The sequence below is a fragment of the Mustela lutreola genome, chromosome 14 (genome assembly GCF_030435805.1).
Source record: "Mustela lutreola isolate mMusLut2 chromosome 14, mMusLut2.pri, whole genome shotgun sequence".
Classification (NCBI taxonomy): domain Eukaryota; kingdom Metazoa; phylum Chordata; class Mammalia; order Carnivora; family Mustelidae; genus Mustela; species Mustela lutreola.
The window spans coordinates 12,403,773-12,424,769 of NC_081303.1; the positions used below are offsets into that span (position 1 = coordinate 12,403,773).

A 20,997-nucleotide genomic window follows, 5' to 3' on the forward strand; every position below is an offset into this window, starting at 1 on the left:
TTTTTCTAATTCTGACTCCACAGTCTCAACCAGATTTTGAGACTTTCTGGAGTCATTCTTCTGATGATAATAAATCTTGGTTTTCTGGTACTCTTGGTCTATCACCAAGTATTTTGAAACAGAAGTGATTTGAAATCATGTTTTAAAGTGTATTTTATTGCCTTAAAAACCATTACAAATATTTTTCAGTAAGTTGTATAAAATAAATGAAAAAGAAAAGAAAGTTTGATTCCTACCTCCCTTTAATACATTCCAGATGGGTCAGCATTTCAGACATTAAGAGATATAATGCACTGTATTATTTTATACTTTGTGTGCATCTAAAATTACTCCAAATAAAAAGGTTTTTTTTTAAGTCTTAAAAATACTAGAAGTAAAGGTGAGAAATTTTTTTTATTCTTAAAATAAAGGTCTTTCTTAGATGACTGACACAAAACCAGAACTATAATTTTGATGCTTAACTACAAATACTTGAAACTTTAATGTGATTTCTGAAAAATACCATAAATAAAGTCAAATGGCAAACCACAAACTAGAGGTAAATATCTCCAACATCTGACAAAAGACAAAAAGGGCATTTTCCTTATATACAAACATTCTTACATGTAAATAGCTTATTTAACTTAATAGAAAAATAGGCAAAGGAATATATGAGTAGTCCCAGAAAAAATTCAACTGAGTAATAGGTGTAAAAAAAGACACCCCATCTCACTCCTAAATAAGTATATATTATAACAAGAAATACAACTTTCACCATCAAATTGACAAAGATTAATACAATTTATAATATCCAACTCTTTTTGAGGGCAGTTTGATTACATATCTATGAAAAGTGAGGGGTGCGTGGCTGGCTCAGTCAGTGGAGCATATGACTCTTGATGTCAGGGTCATGAGTTCAAGCCCCATGTTGGGCTTACAGATTACTTAAAAAAAAAAAAGTAAATAAGGATGTCTTTATTTAAAAAAAAAAAAGTGATCCACACATTGACTTTATAATTCTATCGCTAGGAATTTTCACAGATACTCTAAGTACACAATGATTACACATATACAAATACCCTCACTCAGAGAAATTTTCATAGCAAAAAAAAAACACCAAAAACTAAAAACCTGTAAGCCCACCACTGAAGTGCTGACTATATAATTCTATATATTTATATTTTGGAATATAATGCATCTGATAAAAAGAATAAGGTATGTATTTTTAAAAACTGAATATGCTTATGATCTCATTGAGTTAAAAGTGTATACATATCATCGCTGACTCTGGTGAATGAGAGACTAGGGAATTGGGGGTGGTGTTGGGGAGAAGGAGACTTTTGTTTCTCATTCTATATCTTGGTGTATTGCTTGACATAAGCGTACATTTATTTTAAAAACCTATATGAAAAAAATGTATTTGTGAGAGCCTTTTAAAGAAATCAGTGAAGAGTCCATACCTTTTCACATATCAAACCTGTGATTATCTTGGCTGCAAAAAGGATAGGTTTACCTTTTTAGCGCACAATTTACAGAACTGCTTTCCAACTCTAGAGAGATCTTGACAGTTAGTTCTAAACTCCCAGTTGGGCTGTCCTCTAGAACTCTCCTCAGTACCAAAGCTGAGGATGAGATTTGTTCTTCTCTGGACGGGGGGCCAATCCTAAACTGAAGAGAAATTGATGGTAAATGTACGCATAGGTCCACGGGATCACCTGGAACACCTAACATTTGCTTTTACTAGTAATATAGGCACTTTGCAACTCAGTATTTTAATGATTAGGGAAGAAGTCACCCTTTATTCTAGCAAACATATCCTTGGATTTTTGAGGGCAACAAATTTGTGCGGACTGAAACTGCCATCAGGTTGCATACCTTTGGCCTTTGGTAGAAGGCAGCATGGAAATGTGTGCTCTGTAGGAGACAGAACTCACTTGGGCTTGACGCTGCTCTGAAGCTAACCACCCAGGAGATCAGTTTTATGGGGGACTCGTTGAGAGATGATAACCATATGTAACCTGCAGTCCTAGATTCCTAGCGCACAGAAGGAGATCCGCTTTGAGAATTTGACCGTGGCCCAATTCTCTGTTTCTGTAAGTTTAAAATGGTCTCATAGATACCTTAGAATCCTAGAGCTGGAAAAGGGACCAAGAGGGGCTATTTCTTCCTGCAACCCACCTTTAGACAAGTAAGCAGAGTTGTCACACTTCTGTGTTAGTGGAATATTCCTCCACTACCTTGATTTTTGGAGTCTTTCAGCAGCCTGACTTCTTTTCCTCTTCTTCCTGAAGGATAAACGGGGGATCCTGCAGGAGCACGAGCATTCAGCCTTACGGGACCACATGCTTCTGGTTTTAGAAAAGAACTTCCAGTTAGAAGAACAGGTAACTATTCAAGGGTTCGCATGGAAAGGGAGGCAGCGCAATTGTTAGGATTGGTAACTGTTGGTATTTTTATATCCTCCTAGGTTTCAGTACAAGTCAACTGGAGGTAGATGTTTTTCTACTAAGTGGCCAGGCAGACTCATAGGAGTATAGAACACTAGAACTGGAAGGTGCCTTTGAGATGTTTGGGTCTAACCCTCTCATTCACCAGATGAAGTGACTAAGCTCAAAGAAATGTTGATGTGTTTGTAACTTGTAAGTGTTTGTAACAAGTTTGTAACTTGTAAGTAACTTGCAACATTGAATCGCAAACCCGTGTCCCCTGATTATCAGTCCAGTGCTCCGCACGAAATACTGTATTTGCTCTCTGCAGCCTAACCGCATGCCTTGTGGTTAATGTTTGGCACCTGGTAGGTGATGAGTAGGTGTTTGATGTTTTGGAATTAGACCAGTGTTACTCTGAAACAATAGTTGACAAATCTGTTCTAGGCATTATGGGATATATATATTTTGCAGTAAGTCTTAACTCCTGCCTCGGAGAAGCTGGGCAGCCCGATGGTGCACACAGAGCTCTTTATTCACTGAGTTGGGATTAGCAAGTGAAATTGTGTGTGCATATGCCTGCCACAGTCGCTGGAATATTCATCATGGACCTCAGTAAATGCTGATTCGGTTGAGTAATTATTATAAAAGTTAATTGTTTTGTTAGAACATCTCAGAGGATCAGACTTCTCAAGCCCGTGTCAGGAAAGAGGGAGCTGAATTCTACTTTTGCCAGTCATTTTCTGATGTCTGGTTCCGTATTAAAGGAGGTGTGTGAGTTTCAAGGTCAGATCTTGGAGAAAATTGGGAAGACCAGTTAAACTGTGACTTTGGTACAGGGCACTCTGCCTGGTAACCATTCCCAATATTTTCTGTACCACTCACCCCATGCATCCATCATCATTCATTCGTTCAATAGGCACCTGCCGTATGAGGTTAGTTGCAGGCATGAGGTTAGTTGAGGTTAGTTGCTAGAGATTCTGACTGAAGGAGGACACAGCTTGCACGACAGTGCAAATAGATAAGATGCTGTGCCCCAGGACACACTGTGGCTCAGTCTGGGATACGGAGGCTGCAGCATTTTCCTCTGTGGGAGTTGGGGAAGGCTCTTCAAGGGAGCACATTGGAGTTTCACTTTGAAGGAAGAGAAGATTTGTCAGCCTAAATGTTGTGGAAAGAGGGCATTTCAGAAGAGGAAAGACAGGGAGGCATGAGGCTGATGGTTCAAGGAATGGGGGTTTTGGGGTGGCGAGGCTCCTGAGTGTAAGCTGGGGGAGAGCTGGAGACTGGTATGTTGGGTCCACATTGCAGTGGCCTTCTGTGTGAGCTAACAAGTTGCAGATACTATGCATTCGATTATTATTCTTTTTTTTAAAGATTTTATTTTTTTATTTGACAGATAGAGATCACAAGTAGGCAGAGAAGCAGGCAGAGAGAGAGAGGAGGAAGCAGGCTCCCTGCTGAGCAGAGAGCTGGATGCAGGGCTCGATTCCAGGACCCTGGGATCATGACCCGAGCCCAAGGCAGAGGCTTAACCCACTGAGCCCAGGAGCCCCCATTTGATTATTTTTTTATTCATTCATATTCTGCCTTGTTCTCAGAAGGGATTTAAGGGCCAAATGTTTGTCAATAAGAGGAAGCTAATAATGGAGGTTTAAAATGGGAAAATACAGATTTCCTCCACTATGGAAAAGCAGAGCCATCTTATGAAACTGTTCATAAGCTGAAGGGGTGTAAAGCAAAGAAGCAGTTACGATTTCTTAAAAGTGGAAATCCTTTTTGATTTTTGGTTAGTGAGAGCAGGTGCTAACATTCATCTTTCATAAAAGCAAAGTGGCATTATGTGAACTTTTGGATAGTTGGGGTAGATAAGGACCAGTACGTAGCCACCTAATTATTTGTTTGGCTTTAAAAAGTAAGCTAGCTGTGGGGCACCTGGGTGGCTCAGTCTGTTAAGCGTCTGCCTTCGGCTCAAGACCTGATCTCTAGGTCCTAGGATCGAGCCCCACATTGGGCTCCCCGCTCAGTGGGGCGTCTGCTTCTTCCTCTCCCTCCGCCTCTCCCCCTACTCATGCTCTCTTGCTCTCTCCCAAATAAATAAATAAATAAATAAAATCTCAAAGCAAAAAAAAAAAAAAAAAAAAAAAAAAAAGACAGCTGGTCATAACATAGAAGATGGATAGAGGGAGAGAGAGTGTGAGGACAGGGCACTGGGCCCCGGGATGCTGTACTAACCTAGACAGTGCAGCGGGGGAGCCTGGCAGTGGGTGGGTGGGGACTCCAGAGCCAGGACACCTGCTTTCAAGACCTGGCTCCTTACTTGCCCTATGGGTTTGGACCAGCTGCTTACTCTCTCTCTTTCCTGTCTCCTCATTCATAAAACGGGGCTGTGGTGAAGGTTAAGTGAGCCAATATATTTAAACTCCGTTGAGTGCCATTATCATAAGCAGCTCAATTATCATATGCCATTATCGTAAGTGCCATTATCATACAGCTTGCCTTAGGCGAAGGCAAGTTCCTGCAGCTGGCGGTGCTGGTGGTGATGGTGACAGTCAGCCGAGGTGGTGTCTGTGGGGATGGGGAGGGCACGGGGAGAGGTCAGAATGGCAAGCTGTAAGTCTAGAATAGGTGGAGGACATGGTACTTATTACCTGAAATGGGCACTACCGGAACAGGAGGAAGAGGAGAGGAGAGGGTGAGGAGAGTAAACACCGAGGTTTACTTTCCATCAGGAAGATGGGTCTGCCATGGAGGCGGAAGTCAGCTCTCAGGGTCGACCTGGAAGGTTCCGGGGCCAGAGATCACACGGTCGTTGCAGCCATTTGTGTATTCTCTTATAAACGTGTATCAAATGCCCTCTGGGGGCCAGGCACTGTGCGAGACTTTGGGGAAGAAGAATTGAGTGAGATGTAGCCTCAACAGTTTAGTGGAGGAAAAGGAGCGAAACAACCCCAGAAAGCAATACGGGTAATGAGGGTAAGTTTCGTGCTAGAGTGTGGCCAGGGGGTCTTGGAATTTGACAGACAACCTAGCTTGGTGGTACCGGTGAGGAAATATTTCTGAGAGAAAGTGCCCTTGAGCGGGGACTGAAAAATTGGTGGTTTCTAGATGGAGAAAGAAGCATCGGAGGAAGCAGGACCCAATGGACAATGGACGTGTGTAGTCTTGCTGGGCAGGGCACATGTGGGACGTGGTTGGGCAGGAGGCTGAGAAGGTAGCCAGGGGCAGATCATGTAGGGCGTGTAACTAGCCTCATAGTCAAGGAAGAGGGGGCGGTGACAAGACGACATTCGTCCCTCCATATTACTCTGGTTGCGGCATGGAGGATGAATTTGAGGAAAACAAGACTAAAGAAAGGGAGAGCATCGTTCATTCATAGAATCACTTAACAAATATGTCTCAAACACCTGCTGATGCCGGGCACCAGACCAGTTCCTAGGGTTACAGTGAACCATGGGACCCGTGTCCCAGTTCCCATAGAGTTTCCCTTCTGGAAGGACCATGAGGGATGGTGTAGGACCAGTTGGGAATCTGTGGTCACAGCCCAGGTGAGAACTAATGAAGGCTAAAACAGGCGTTGAAATAAGTTGAAACAAGAAGTGGATATAAGAGTCGTGTTCGTTTTGTTGCGTGTTGGAAGTCGAAGTTGGTAAGTGTTGATGACTGAATGGATTAGGGTATATGAGAAGAGCCGTCTCGGCTCACACTAAGGCTTTGGTTATTTCCCTCCAATACGTTACAGATTCTAAGAGCATAACATGATTTGCCTACCACTTGCTAAGCTAGCTGTATGCTGTACAGGTTACTTAAACTCTCTGCCTCTGTTTCCTTGTCTGTAAAATGGCACTGATAGTCATACCCCACTCATGGGGTTCTTTGAGTACTAAAAGAGCTAATGAATATAAGGGTAGGACAGACACTCAGCACATTTCAGCTGTTACTACTGATACTGTGCAGAGAGCATCTATTGTGATGTGGTGATTGGTACTCTGTGGTTGTTACAAGTGCGCTCTGAGTGAATAAGGAGAACCAATTCTGAAAATTTAGTCAAGTGATGTCACTGTCGTTAGATGAACCATCAGAGCGGGTTAAGTATAGAAAAGGCTGGCGAGAAATCTGTGCATCTGTTTGTTTGTTTGTTTTTTTTTTTTTGAAGTGCCCGAAGATATTATATAGGAGACTCTAAAAATGTATATATGTGTATATATTTTTCTAGAAACACTTTCTTACCTGCAATATTTTCCTAGACATATATTTACATTATTTTAATTTGTATCCATGCATTTAAATGATCTCATTCACATTCCTGTTACTAGATTTCTGATTTATATAAGAGCCTAGAGCAGAAAGAAAGTAAAATCCAGCAGCTAGCAGAAACTGTAAAGAAATTCGAAAAGGAGTTCAAGCAGTTTGCACAGCTGTTTGGCAAAAATGGAAGCTTCCTCTCAAACATCCAGGTGAGAAACGGCCTCTCTACTCATAGCCAAGATTTAGCCTTCAACTGGCAGTCCAAGTTTTTCTTACAACTTCTTAAATGGAGATAATTTCAAATGTAAAGAAAATCTACAAAGATAAGCTAGTGCTTAAAAATGACTGTGTTCTCTCAGATTCGCTCATTGTCAGCATTTTGTCCCATATCTCTGTCCGTCTCTCTGTGTGTTCTTTCTGAACCATTTGAGAGTAAGCTGTGTATATCAGGGCCCTTTATCCCTACAAACTTCAGTGTATTTCGTAAGAATAAAGATCTTCTTTCACATAACCCCAATATTTAACAGTGTCTGTACATGTAACATTGATATAATACTTTTATATAATTTAGGGCAATTGGGGTTGTAATTAATACTGGGCCAGTATTAGTCCTTTGATGGCAAATTCTTTGAGAGAATCTATAGTTCTGCATTTTGCAGTCAACAAAGTTGAAACTATTCATTCCCTTGGGAAGAAGATGCCTTAAGCAACACTAAAATATAGCAAAAATGATTTTGCAAATCGTGAAGGTTAAAGAACCATAAACACATTTCTGATGAGTATTGTCTTTGTTGTAATTACAAAATTTATAGTGAAAAAGATTTTAAGACATGGGTATGGGTTATATTTTTGAAATGTAGACTCTCCCAGAAAAATGCAGCCCATGTGTTTTCTATACTTGTGTGTGTGTGTGTGTGTGTGTGTGTAGAAAAAAAAAAAAAAAAAAAAAAAAAAAGGAAATCCCTGCCCACCCAAAAAAAAGAAAAAAAAGGAAATCCTTCCTATGGTATTTAGCTCAATTCTGACCTTTTTCTAACCCAGAAACCCTTCAAAGTTAAGGAACTGAGGGGCAAGGCGGGGTGGGGCTAACACAAGTCTAGTTCTGTTCAATTTCTTCCATCCATGGAGAACAATCACAAGTTCAAGCCCTCCCTCAGGGCACTTCCTACCCCCTCTAATGCTCCGGCCCAACGGGTGGGTCTCCTTCCAGCTCATCCTCTGCCTTCTAGCAGAGTGGGAATGGATCAGGAGAGTAGCCTCTGAGAAGGCAGTTGTAAGGCAAGGGGAGAGACAACAGAACAGAGATACAAACGTAGGTTAGAGAACCAAATGGCAAGAAATTGAGGGCGGAGTCAAAGTCAGATGAAGAGAAGTTCAACGATTTGGAAGAGGAGCTGGGACTGGGTCGGGGAGGAAGATAGTAAGTTCATCTCTCTGTGATCCTCCCTGAACTTTTCTGGACTGTGCCTTTTTCGTTTCATTAGTGGATTAATTAAATTTGAAATGTTTGAGTTGAAAACCTTTAATTTCAGTGAGTTAATTACTAAGATAGTAACAAAAAAAATTTTTTTTTTGACATTATGATCCATGTTGTACTGAAAGGCTCTCTCCAGTCACATTGACAAGTCAGCTTGGCTAGAAGCTCAAGTGCGCCAGTTACTGCAGATGGCCAACCAGCAACAAAGTAAATTTGATCTGAGGGCTTTGGTGGAAGCGATTGATACAGTGAAACAGAAAATTACTCTGCTAGAAACCAATGATCAAAGACTAGGTATGTGTCATGTTTTACTTCTCTTTGGATGATTCTGTGGGTCTGCATCTAGCCAGATGGAGAGTCCCAGCTGTCCAGGATAAACAATGGCCGAATCTGGTACTTGGGAAACAGAACAGCATGAGACTCTGGCCACTCCAGGGGCGGGGCCGGGGGAGGGTTGGGGGTGGGAGTGACAGTGGGTGATGAGGGGGCGCTGGAATAGGCAGGGGGTGGAAATGGGCCAGGAAATTCCAGAAACAAGGAGTGGTGGTTTTTTAGGAGAGTGGCAAGTAATGAGAAAGCTAAGAGAGAGAGATGTGGTGGAAACTTTAAGTATAGAAAAATATAAAAGGGTTTGGCTCTTTAAAAGCCTTCCAGTGATTAAATAATGAGCCTCACCTTGCTAATGCACGCTAGTTCAATGCTGGGCATCTCCTTTACACTTTGGTGAGCTTCTGTTCAAGAGTATGAATTTCTCTACTCTTGCCAAGACACGGGATTTATTGAGCTAACTATTAATACAAAGGGTCCATTGGTGGACAATGAATTTGATTCATCTTTAGGATGTCAGAATTTTATCAGTTCTCTTCAGATACCAGAATTCCACTTCGGGCAATTTCTAAAGACAGCTTTGAGGCCTGTGGTATCTTTTTTTTTTTCCCCCCCTTCGCAGTTGTTCTGGAAGGGGAGACTAGCAAACACGATGCCCACATCAATATCCACAAAGCCCAACTGAATAAAAATGAAGAACGATTTAAGCTGCTAGAAGGGGCCTGCTATAACGGCAAGCTCATCTGGAAGGTGACAGACTATAAGATGAAGAAGAGGGAGGCGCTGGACGGGCACACGGTGTCCATCTTCAGCCAGCCCTTCTACACCAGCCGGTGCGGCTACCGGCTCTGCGCTAGAGCCTACCTGAATGGGGACGGCTCCGGGAAGGGCACACACCTGTCGCTGTACTTCGTGGTGATGCGAGGGGAGTTTGACTCCCTGTTGCAGTGGCCGTTCAGGCAGAGGGTGACCCTGATGCTTTTGGACCAGAGCGGCAAAAAGAACCACATTATGGAGACCTTCAAGGCTGACCCCAGCAGCAGTAGCTTTAAAAGACCGGACGGGGAAATGAACATTGCGTCTGGCTGTCCCCGCTTCGTGGCGCACTCCACTTTGGAGAATGCCAAGAACACCTACATCAAAGACGACACCATGTTCCTGAAAGTGGCTGTGGACTTAACTGACCTGGAGGACCTCTAGTCCCTGTGTGGGGTGATGAAGGGCGTGCCGGGCCAGAAACACGGAGGAGGAGACCTATGATTATCACATAGACGGACTGGAGCTCAGTACACATTTGTAGGGGCTTGTAGCCCCTGATGTTTGAAGTCAGTTGAAAAACTTCTCAAGCGCTATCTGCCTTTTACATTTTACTCTGTCCCAGTTTGAAACTTATAACACTTAGACTATCCTCTCATTATTTATATTTTTATCTCTCTTAAAAGATGTCAAGTTTCTTGAAAGCAGGGTCTGGGGCCTCTCTCTTTTACTGGTGCTTGGTATGGTGTCTCAGAGCAGGCACTGTGTGGAATGTTACCGAGGACACAGAGGAAGAATTGAAAATGCTCCAGCATTTTATTATTTGGCCTGTTGATTCTAGACCTGACCATAAGCCTGCAAAAGCCATCTTTCAGGATAGGCTGTGCCCATTACACAGTTGGGTGGTGTGCTTTCAAAGACAATAGGCCTGGTTTGGACCAGACTTTATTTGGTCTAGTGCTAAATTTGTGGAAATTACTACACCTCTAAACATTTTCATTAAAAATCACCAGTGGTCAGCAAGTACAGTTTTGCAAGGCTGCATTAGAACTGGTGAATAGAGAGATTTTCATTCTTCCCATTGATTGTGTAGTGTGCGCGTGTGTGTGTGTGTGTGTGTGTGTGTAGAGATAGAGTACATACATATATAAATGGAGATATAACCATCCAACTAAAGGTCATATTTTATTAGTTTCAACCATGTGAAAAAACTATTTTCATATATCAGAAAAGGTCAAGTATTAACAGTTCAGTTGAGGTTCAACTGAGGTTCAGTTCAGTAAATATATATGTACCTGTATATGTATACACCTAGTTTAAAGGTATTTTGTAACAATAGTAAGTTAATATGAGGATGGGCAGAATTTAGCAAATGACAGAGAAAATGTCGTAAATGAATAAGGGAAATTTAAAACCTAGGGAGAACACCATGATTATGCCGATGGTATCAAAAGTATTCTCATCCCAAACTGATTGCGAAAAGCAGTATCTCCTATTCTTTTTGAGAGAACTTCTGAATTCACAAATTGGTATGAAAATGGGCATTTATATAAACTTGTGACTTTTCTTGTCGAAGTTGTGAGTACTTTGTGAAAACAGAGATGAATATATTCTTTTTTTTTTTTTTTTTTTTTTAAAGATTTTATTTATTTATTTGTCAGAGAGAGTGAGTGAGAGTGAGCACAGGCAGACAGAGTGGAAGGAAGAGTCAGAGGGAGAAGCAGGCTCCCTGCGGAGCAAGGAGCCCGATGTGGGACTCGATCCCAGGACGCCGGGATCATGACCTGAGCCGAAGGCAGCTGCTTAACCAACTGAGCCACCCAGGCGTCCCATGAGATGAATATATTCTTACACATCTGTCCGTGTGGGTCTCTCTACCAGGATGTATATATAAGTCAAAATGAGTCCTTCTGTCTGTTGTTAACCGTAAGCTGATCAAAAAAGTACCCAGTTTTCCTGAGCCGCGTCACTGTTATGCAACCAAGTGTTCACTCACACTCAAGCTGGCTCCCTCGAGTGCGTGAGGGCAAAGTGCCATGGGCCGAGAGCCCCTTAATGCAGCTCCCTCAGGTGTTGACCACGCACCTTACACCTGCTGAACAGTTGAATCTGATAGAAGAAACGTGATTTTTATATCAGTAACTTCTGGAATAATTGGAACTCTCTTAATCTCTTCTGTTAAATTTTTTAAGATGCTAAAGAGTCGTCATTGCAGAAACCATGCCAAAGGCTTAAATTCAAAGAATTTGTTCACAATGGAAGCGTACTAAAGAACCACACTGTAGCCTTTGAACTTGGGTACTAGTGATGATCAATGGACTGACCTCACACAAGCACCGCTCACAAAGCCTGACCCACTGGTTCTGCGTGTTTTCAGTGTTTTTAATCCAGTCCAACTCCTTGGGACTAGAAGATCATATTGTTATCACTAGTTTGAAGTAGCTGGTATGGAAAACATTTTAAAATGAATTTAGCACTTTGGTTTTGTGTTCTAACCAGCTTCTCCACATAAATAGCTTAAGTCATGGCATGGTTTGCTTATGAGCTAAGAGTCCCTTCATCATTGGAGCAGTGATCATGGAACAAGGTATTCCAGAGGAAAAAGCATCCCTTTCTCAAAAATAAGAGTCATGATTTTTGTTTTAAAGAAGTGGATCCGTGTAAACTCTTTTCCTTTTTTATGATCGGAGCAGTTATTTTTACTCGATATCAGAAATATTTAAAAATTTTATTTTTTAAGTAATCTCTACACCCAACGTGGGCTCAAACTCACAACCCCAAGATCAAGAGTCGTGTGCTCTTCAGCTAAGCCAGCCAGCCACCCCTCTATCAGAAACAATTACATTTTTATCTCTTTCTTCGTCTGATTTAAATTCATAATGAGGAGAAAACAATATACTAGGCATAAAAGGGAAGTGAAGAAGCTTGAGAAAGGTATGTACAGGATTAAAGTAGAGTGGGGGGGGGCATATCAATGCATATGAACAGGCCTGCGTTCTAACCCCTGATCCAAGTTTGATTTTTCAGGGAAACAAGAGATAGTCCCAAGCAGTGTCCGTTCACAGTGCCAGTCTCGAATGCGGAGAAACAGAAGGGAGAGCCACACCCTCTTTGCGTGGTCCTTTGGACAATCAGTCCAACTACCACTTTGCTCTTCGAAAGTGGTCGGAGACATGGGTCTTTGCCTTACGTAAGAATTCTGGACTGGAGACAAAGCTCTGATGGCCACACAGTAGGGCCCCAGGTGGCGAAATCACCTGAAAACCCCACATTTTAGGGAAGGAGGAGCCAGCAAAGCATTTGGAGAAGGAATGGTCAGAGGGAAGAGCAGTGCTAAGGTGGGAAGGCAAAAGAATGTCGGCAGAACCAGACGCCCCTCTGACGACAGCAACCCCTCCCAGTGCACCCCGCGGCCAACTCCGAAACCCACGCTCCCCTCTGAGCTGCTCCCCCCTCAAGAGCGTTTCTACCTCTAGCCTTTGCCTTAAGCTGCAGCCTCAAATATCCAATTTGCAGATCTAATCTTTGAAGTGCCAAAGGTACCTTATCTTTTTTTTAAGATTTTATTTATTTCACAGAGCAAGAGAACAGAAGGAGGGTGAGGGGCAGAGGGGGAAGCAGGCTCCCTGCTGAGCAGGGAGTCTGATGCAGGACTCGACCCCAGGACCCTGGGATCATGACCCAAGCCAAAGGCAGACACTTAACCAACGGAGCCACCCAGACGCCCTCCCTAAGCTACTTTAAAGTCCACTTCAGAACTGGAGGTCTTCTGGCTCTCTCCACCACGGCCAACCCATGACTCCTCCCCTTAACTCCACCCCAGCTAATGATCTCATCCTCCAAGCCAGAAGTCTGGACACCATTCCAGATTCCTCTCTCCCTTTCCGCATCCAGTCACCCACCCAGTACTACAAATCTGACCTCCAAGTAATTTCTTTAAACTTATCCCTAAGACCTATCCCTACTGTCCACTACTTCTCAACTACTGCCCTGTTGGAAGGCCTACATTTTTTGCTACACAACTCTTTTATTTGTTTCTTTTGTCGCTGTCACATCTAACCTCACACGGTCACCCAGTAATCTCTAAAACGAAAATCTGAGAGAGACTCCTCACTCTACCTCTACCTGCTGCGGCTGCATCACCCACAGGAGAAAGCCAGGCTTCCTTGGCATGGCATACAAGGCCCCCCGTGCCTGCCTCGGCCCCTCTGCCCGCCTTCTGCCAGGCCCCCTACCTCACCTTCAGCAACAGCGCGCAAGCTGACTGGGATTTCTCTGTGCTGGTGCTGCACTTCTACCTGGAACTCTTCTCTAACCTTCCCTTTTTCTTTGCACGGTGACTTCTTTCTGTTTATGATCCGGCTGTGGCCTCGTCTTCTCCAGGATGCCTTCCCAAACTCCTCTCTCACCGCACCCCTGGAACGTCCCTCAACCGACCCTTCACTAAGTCAAGAGCTCCTGCTTTGTGCTGTGTACTACCTTCTCTGTTCTTCAGTTGGTGGACTTCTCTTTTCTTCCAGAAAACAGATGTTAATTGGCTATGTGTTTGTCAGGTTTTTACGTTAGGCACAAGTAGAACAGATAGTGTCCCTGTCTTAGTAAAATTTATAATCTGGATTTCAGACACACACAGTGAACCAAAATGCTTAATGTGTCTATGTTCTCAGCCTCCTGGGTCTCTCAACTTCTTCCCCCTGTGCCCTGAGAAAGGTGGATCTCTCAGACCCATTTTGAATGTCTTTGATGCAAGAGAACAGGCAGAAAACATGTACAAATAAACACTACACGCATGCACAGGAGGATTTGGGGGGAATGAACAAAGAGAAAGGAATACCAACCTATGAGAACGGTTGAAAATTGTGACTGGATCCCCTTCGATGATTTTTTTTTTCTTCCAAGAGACCCATGTTAAGAACTGAAAAACATTTTAAAATTATTTTTGGCTGCTTGACACTTACTTGAATGAAACTCCACATGGAGACCAGACTCTGACGCCAGCATTTATAAGGCATTTGAACCAACAGACAATAGAAGCTGTGGTAAATGCCTTGAAGAAGATGGCGGAGCACAGTGAAAGAATATGGGGCCAGGCTGGGGAGAGTATGTGTATAACTGAGGGCTGTCAGGGAAGGCCTTTGGCTGAGGTAACATGATATTTAGTGTTCATGTGACAGGTTCTCGGAATGTCCAGGACTTTTGAACATCCCTCTAATACCTGAAGAGTTTCCTGTGAGAAGACTTGCTCCCGGACCCCCTTTGCAACCCAAGCAGAGGTGACCTAGGCATGGTCACACAGAACTTCAACTTGAAAGATGAAGTCAGAAAGATTCAACTTTATTGTTGCAAGAAAGATTTGCTAGACAAAGAAGGAAATGTGCCCCCCAAAAACTCTGCCTAACCGGTGGTGAGAGTGGCGAGCGTCCCAGAGGGAGAGTCCTGAGTTTCGAAGCCCGTGTTTGTGGAAGTTGTGTTGGTGACAAGCGCTGGCGGGAGCAGTGGACTGTCACTATGGCCACTCGCATGTCTGGCTGCTGATCTTCTTGGGGACTCTGTGGGCTGTGCAATATTGATCAAGACCCGCTCTCAGCCGGAGTGGATTCTGTTGTCTGTAACTAAGAACCTGACTGAGCCAAGCTGAGACCTGAAAGATGAGTCTGCCATGATGAGTCAGCGTAGGTGGGATGAAAATTCGGGGCAGAGGGCACCGAGGAATGAGAGGGTTGGTTTAAGGAACCGAGAGGAAGCCTGCGTGGTAAGAGTCTCCAGAAGAGGGGACAGTGCCACTTGATGAGATCAGAAGAGGAGGCAGGACCCAGAGTGTAGTGTTAAAGTCAATGGAGACTGTGGTTTATGTAAAGTGTAACAGAAGTGGAAATAATTTTGGCAGGGGAATACATGGTCTGATTAATGTGTTCTGAAACTGCTCTGTGTGGGACATAGATTAGAAGGGCACAGGAGAGGACATGGGAACAGTAGTAAGGTTATGTCATACTCCACTGTGTCTGGGTCCTTACTAAATCATGAACTCCTTGAAGCCAAAAACCATGGTAATTCAAGTGCATAGAAGGTGCTCATTTTATTAAACTGAATAACATATATACACTAATGCGTTATCTTTATAACAAATCTGCTAGGCAGGTATTATGCCATTTCATAGGTGGAAAAACCGAGTGATTAGAGAGATCTACGTGCTGCGTGCTAGGCAGTGTCCTAAGAATTTTACATATTAATTGTACATTAACACACTAATCTGCACAATAATCTTATCAGGTATATGCTATTTTATCCCCGTTTTACAGATGAGGCAACTGAGGCGCAGAGAAGGTATATAGTAAGCTCTAGGTCACACAGCTAATAAGTGGAAAAGCCAGGATTTGCATCAGGGTGATCTGGTTTCAGAGTCTCTACTCTTAACCAGTAGGTAAGACACCTCATAAAAATGCTGATAAACTCCATATGTTTATATAAAAATAGGAATTTAATGAACTAAAATATAATAAGAGAACCACTAGATAAAAATTGAACATATAACTTCCAAACTACTAATGAAAAAAAATCTGGAGAAAAAAAAAACTTGATCAAACTAAAGACAGAAAAGAGAAGAAAACAATAGGAAGTACAATATATAGAAAAAACAAGTTAGAATTAAATTGAAGCACATATCTACGAAAGGGTTAAATTTTATTTTTAAAGGAGGAAATATGTCCAGTGTGGGGGCACATATATACACTCGTTAAACACATATCTAAAACAAAACAGAGGGATACCTGGGTGGCTCAGGCAGTTAAACGAATGCCTTTGGCTCAGGTCACCACTCCAGGGTCCTGGGATGGAATCCTGCATCAGGCTCCCTGCTCAGCAGGGACTCTGCTTCTCCCTCTTCCTCTGCCATTCCCTCTGCTGCTCATGCTCTCTCTCTGTCAAACAAGTAAAGAAAATCTTTTTAAAAAAATAAGAAGGAATAAAAACATAAATTAATTAAAAGAAATTTAAAAAATAAGTTAATTTTTTAAAAATTGACAGCCTAAAAAAAAATAAGGAAGAAATGAATGAAGGCATACATTAATGAAAGAGAAAAAATTTCTAGATAAAGGTTATCAATAATAAAATCAATCAAAATTAATAAAAAATCAAAAGGTGGTTCAATAAATCTGATCAAGAAAAAGGACTCCAACAGAACATACATGAATGTATAAGAACAAGGTGAGGTTTAAAAAAAAAAGTTAATACCAGAGTATTGAGAGCAAGATGGAGTCTCTGATGTCCAGCAGGGACCAGTATCAAGCCATGGGCAGCCGTTAAGGACACTGCAGCCACGAGATATCAACGAGACCAGCACCAGCTGCCGACACCCCAGGGCTGATCAAGAGCACAGGCACAGGAGGTTTTCAGGGGCCCCTGACCAATTCAATCCCTTTAAAAAGGGGAGGGTTTTTGCAGCAAACTGTCAGGCTTTCCAGACCCTGAGCCCTCTATGTCTGACCACTTAAATAAAAAAGGCAGCTGCCGGGGCACTTGGGTGGCTTGGTGGGTTAAAGCCTCTGCCTTTAGCTTAGGTCATGATCTCCGGGTCCCCGCACTGGGCTCTCTGCTCAGCAGGGAGCCTGCTTCCACCTCTCTCTCTGTCTGCCTCTCTGCGTACTTGTGATCTCTGCCTGTTAAATAAATAAATAAAATCTTTAAAAAAGAAAAAAAAAAAAAAAAGCAGCTGCCACTGAAGGATCTGCCCCATTGATCTCAGAACAGACCCGAGATCCTTCACTGTTTGCACATAATAAGATGCCAGTGCCTAGAGCTGACCTGGACCTGACCGAGGCCTTCTCTCAACTGCGCGCCCACGGACGGACTGCGTGTTCAGTTTATTAACTTCCTTACCCCCTGTGGTATCTTATTTTCTGGGTGACTTGGGGTATCCTTTGTGTGCTATGGAAGAAGCCACGTTAACCACTGGTAAAATCTCATTGAGTTTGGAATCCTGAGCCTGCTTTATAATTATGTTAACCTTGGCTTATGATGGAATAAAGCTTGTGGAAAGACACTCCTGCGTGTGCCTTCACAGCGTGTTCATGACACAGAGACAATTTAATACACAAAATTTGAAAATGTAAATGAAAGGGATCCTTTTCTAGAAAAAAACATACATTTAATCTCTTAAAAAAGTCACTGCATCCAGATGGCTTTAAAGGTGAGTTTTTCAAACCTAAGGAATAGATCATTCATACGCTAGGTCTATTCCAGGTCATACAAAAAGAGATTAACCTGAGTCATTTTGAGATCCACCATAAACTAAGAGCAAAACTGGACAAGGCAACTAAAGAAAACCATAAGCCAGTTTCACTTATGAACTTATGTTACAGGATTGCAGGGTTCTTGTCTTACTGAGTCGGAGAATGACTCTCGGGGACACAAAAAGGTGAAGAGAAGTGAAAGTTCATTAAGTGAAGGGGAGAACAGAAAGGAAAGCAGCAGCTCTCTAGAGAGAGGGGGTCCCAAATGGGCTGCCACTGAGGACTTTTAATGGTAGTCTTTTATTGAGAACTGAGTGGGAAGCTTGTGGCCTTGAGACTCTTGGTTTGAGTAAGGACTACTGATAACACCCTTACTGACTTATCTTTGAGGATTGGTCATTTTCTGTGATACACTGTAGCCGCCAAAGGAAAAAATACTCCCAGCCATCCCAGGCCAGGCTGTCTGTTCCCTTATCTTCTGTTCGCTCTGTCTTAAGGCTTCTGCCTGCCGGGAGCAGTTTCAGAGCCCAGCCAGGGACTCCCAGTCTCTCCCTGTCTCTACCTTAACCCTTTCCTTATTCACTTAGACACAAAAATCCTGTATGAAATACACAGCAATTTTCATCCAGCAATGTACTGGAAGAATACATAGCAGGACTGTAAGGATGGTAGACATGGTTCAACATTAGAAAATCTATTATTGTAATCCTATTGCTGCAGGGTAATGGAGAAAACTGTATGATCATCTGTGAGAGTAGTACTGGAAGTATTTGGTAAAAAAAAAAAACAAAAAAACCCACTTCTGATTTTAAGAAATAATAAAACAAATTGGCAAACTAGAAAAAGAACAAAGTGCAGTTTGTTTTTAATTTTCAAAAACCTTCAGAAAACATCATGAGGGATAAGGTAAGATGCAATCCGTGTGACTTCTGGGAAGAAGGAAGCGCGCCCTGAGGCTAGATGGGTGTTGTGTTGGATTCTTGGGAAAAGACAAAATTGTTATTTACAGATAAATTCTTACCCAGAAAACCCAAGAGAATTATTAGAAAACAAAGGTTCAGCGAAGTGACCACAGAGATCCACACACTAAAACCCAAATGATCCCAGGGTACAATACAAACAAGTCCACTGGGAAGAACCAACCAACCAAAACGGCGATAAAAACTGCCAGGAAAAGAAACGAGAAAGAAACGTGCAAACCACCAAGAAGTCTGCAAGGCTTCAGCTGAAGCCCCAGGGGCGACTCGGATCCACGGGAGACACCAGCACAGCGCGGGACAGGAAAGCTCAGTATTGTACTGGGAGCACATCTGGGCAAGCTCATCTACGGGAAAGCAAATCCCAGGACACCCCTGCCATCCGGCGACAGGCCATTACAGAATCTGAACGGAATCCCAAACAAATGCCGGAAAAACGCTGCCATTTGGCGACCTTCTGTTACAGAGCTCGGCCGTAGGGCTCCAGGCTCCCGATGTGCCTGGAGGTAACGCCCCACGCGGACCGCGGCAGCCGGCGCCGAAGGAAGCCTGCGCCGGAAGACCGCGCGGCCGGAAGAGGCCCGTGGCCCCGCCCCTCCTTGCGTCGTGGGCGGGGCGTTCCCGCCCGGCTGACGGCCCCCGCGCGTCCCCGCGGCGCGCCCGTGTGCGGTCCCACGTCCGGCGCTGCCGCTGGTTCCCGGGCAGCCGTGGGCAGAGCCCTGGAACTCGCCCCACATGGTCCTTTCCCCCTTGGTTTCCAGTACGTGGTGGCCGCAGTGGGAGCTGTGGCTGGAAAGGGGCCGCGTGGCGTTTTCTTCCCACCTTGCCCCTCCGCCGTGCTCCGTTCAAGTGTCTCCGCACCCTCGGTCACCCCGTGTCCCGCCTCCCCTTCCTCAAATGAGGCCGCTTCCGGGGCTCCAGGTTTCCCCAGAAGGTGAGACCTTTCTCGTCGGCTCACGCATCCTCTCCGGTTGCGGCCTCTCGTACCGATCGCGCGGAGGGTGTGTTCTTGGTCTGACGCTTCTGGCCGGTCTTGCCACTGCGCCGGGTCCTGCAGGTGCACACCATGGAAATGTGACCCTCCCCAATCGAATATTCCTCACCTGTCTGCTACAGAACCTCCCATCTTCCCACGAAAGTCTCAGCAAGAACCATCCGTCCCCGCACAGCACCTCCTCCCTTCCTAAAACCGCTCTTCTCCTTAAATAATAGCCACAATTAACACTCAAGGAAGGAATGCCTGAGTGTAGGACACTCAACCGAGCACTCCACGGGCATGGTTTTATTTAAACATTGCAGCAATTTCTTAGGTAGAAACAAATGACAAAACTGAAGCGCAGAAAAGTTAAATAATTGGCGCAAGGTGTTGAGTCAGGTCCAGGTGAGGCCAGGTAGGGAGAGACAGGAAAGCGGCTACATAACCGGACTCTCAGAAATTCCAGATGTGGAGAAATGTTATAGACAAGATATTGGCCAGAGGGAAGGGACCATAACAAATCCACCTTGTTTGTCTTAAATGTTATAGATGAGATATGTACCAAGTTTCCTGGCAGGTTTTCTTCCATAAACCCCCTCAGTGGCCACCCATTCAGGACCCTCCTCACTCTAGAGAGCTCTTTCCTCTCCAACCTTCACTTAATAGACTTTACTTCATGCCCTTTTTGTCCTTGAGATTCATTCTTCTACTCTGGGAGTCAAGAACCCTGTAACCGTGCAACAGTGACATAGCTTGGATGTGGTGTTGACATTTGAATCCATTGTGTAGCTCACTGGAAAGCAGGTGCTCTTATCTTTTCTCTTTACCAAATACCTGGGCATCCTCCTTTTTGTTGCTTCTGAGGGATTTTTTCTGAGTGCTGGCTAGGAACAGTCAAAGCTCTCCTCACATAGACCCCTGAGTGTTACATTTTGCAAGATATCTAAGCTCTGGGCTTAATATTTTGCATCCCCCAAATGTGCTTATGCTTCCTTAAAAATGTGCTCCTAACCCAGTACTCACTACAGCCCTTTTCCTTTGCCTCAATAGAACTGTCTTATTGTCATCACTGTTCTCAGCCAACATTTGAGCAGCTAGTTTATGTAAGACAGTAAAGATAATTAGAGTTTTAAATATCTCTGAGGCTCCTGACCACAAGGAGAAATATGAAATTTATTCATAAAATAGACCAACAAAATAGCACATCAGCACTCAGTTGCACAGAAAAGTTCTACTGGAGCCAAATTTTTGGACAGATTTGTTAAGCACTAGATTGCATCCTCATCTGTGAAATGTTAAGTTTAGGCTAGATCATGAAAGTTATGTGGATTTTATTTCAGAGAAAGGAGTGATCACTACTGATGTGGGAACTGTTGGAGAAGCTATATAGTGTGTGTGTGTTATTCTTGATACATTATAGAAATAAAGATTAGGTTGAAGGCTTAGCACATTCTTTTTTTCACTTTGAACATCTGATAATGGTTGTAGCCTTGCTCTAGAAATAAAGTTCCCATCATATAACACATTTTACTCAAATTTTAGGAAATTCGTAGCTCACCCCTCCCTTCCAACACCTGCATGTTAAAGACCCTTGATTTAGGAA

The 20,997-nt window shown here is 43.5% G+C and overlaps 1 protein-coding gene and 2 long non-coding RNA genes across 7 annotated transcripts in view; 2 read left to right on the forward strand and 1 right to left on the reverse strand.

The window, feature by feature from the left end:
• The window catches only part of TRAF5 (TNF receptor associated factor 5), a 44,967-nt gene extending 35,303 nt beyond the window's left edge, over positions 1-9,664 (forward strand). For 4 of the 5 annotated variants that reach the window (XM_059147107.1, XM_059147110.1, XM_059147108.1 and 1 more), the window contains exons 8-11: positions 2,271-2,363; positions 6,722-6,862; positions 8,256-8,424; positions 9,080-9,664. In XM_059147107.1, the coding sequence (XP_059003090.1) occupies positions 2,271-2,363; positions 6,722-6,862; positions 8,256-8,424; positions 9,080-9,657 (981 nt within the window). In that variant the 3' untranslated portion in view covers positions 9,658-9,664. The remainder of the gene's footprint in view (positions 1-2,270; positions 2,364-6,721; positions 6,863-8,255; positions 8,425-9,079) is intronic. The other variant, XM_059147111.1, reaches the window with a different exon arrangement.
• On the reverse strand, positions 1-19,624 carry LOC131815326 (uncharacterized). The gene is made up of 4 exons (XR_009347653.1): positions 19,522-19,624; positions 15,981-16,130; positions 2,158-2,327; positions 1-1,647 (listed from the first exon to the last, which is right to left on the reverse strand). It is a non-coding gene; the product is annotated as an uncharacterized LOC131815326 (long non-coding RNA).
• Positions 16,129-20,997, forward strand: part of LOC131815328 (uncharacterized) — a 22,259-nt gene continuing 17,390 nt past the window's right edge. The window contains exon 1 of the long non-coding RNA XR_009347655.1: positions 16,129-19,352. This is a non-coding gene — a long non-coding RNA (uncharacterized LOC131815328). The remainder of the gene's footprint in view (positions 19,353-20,997) is intronic.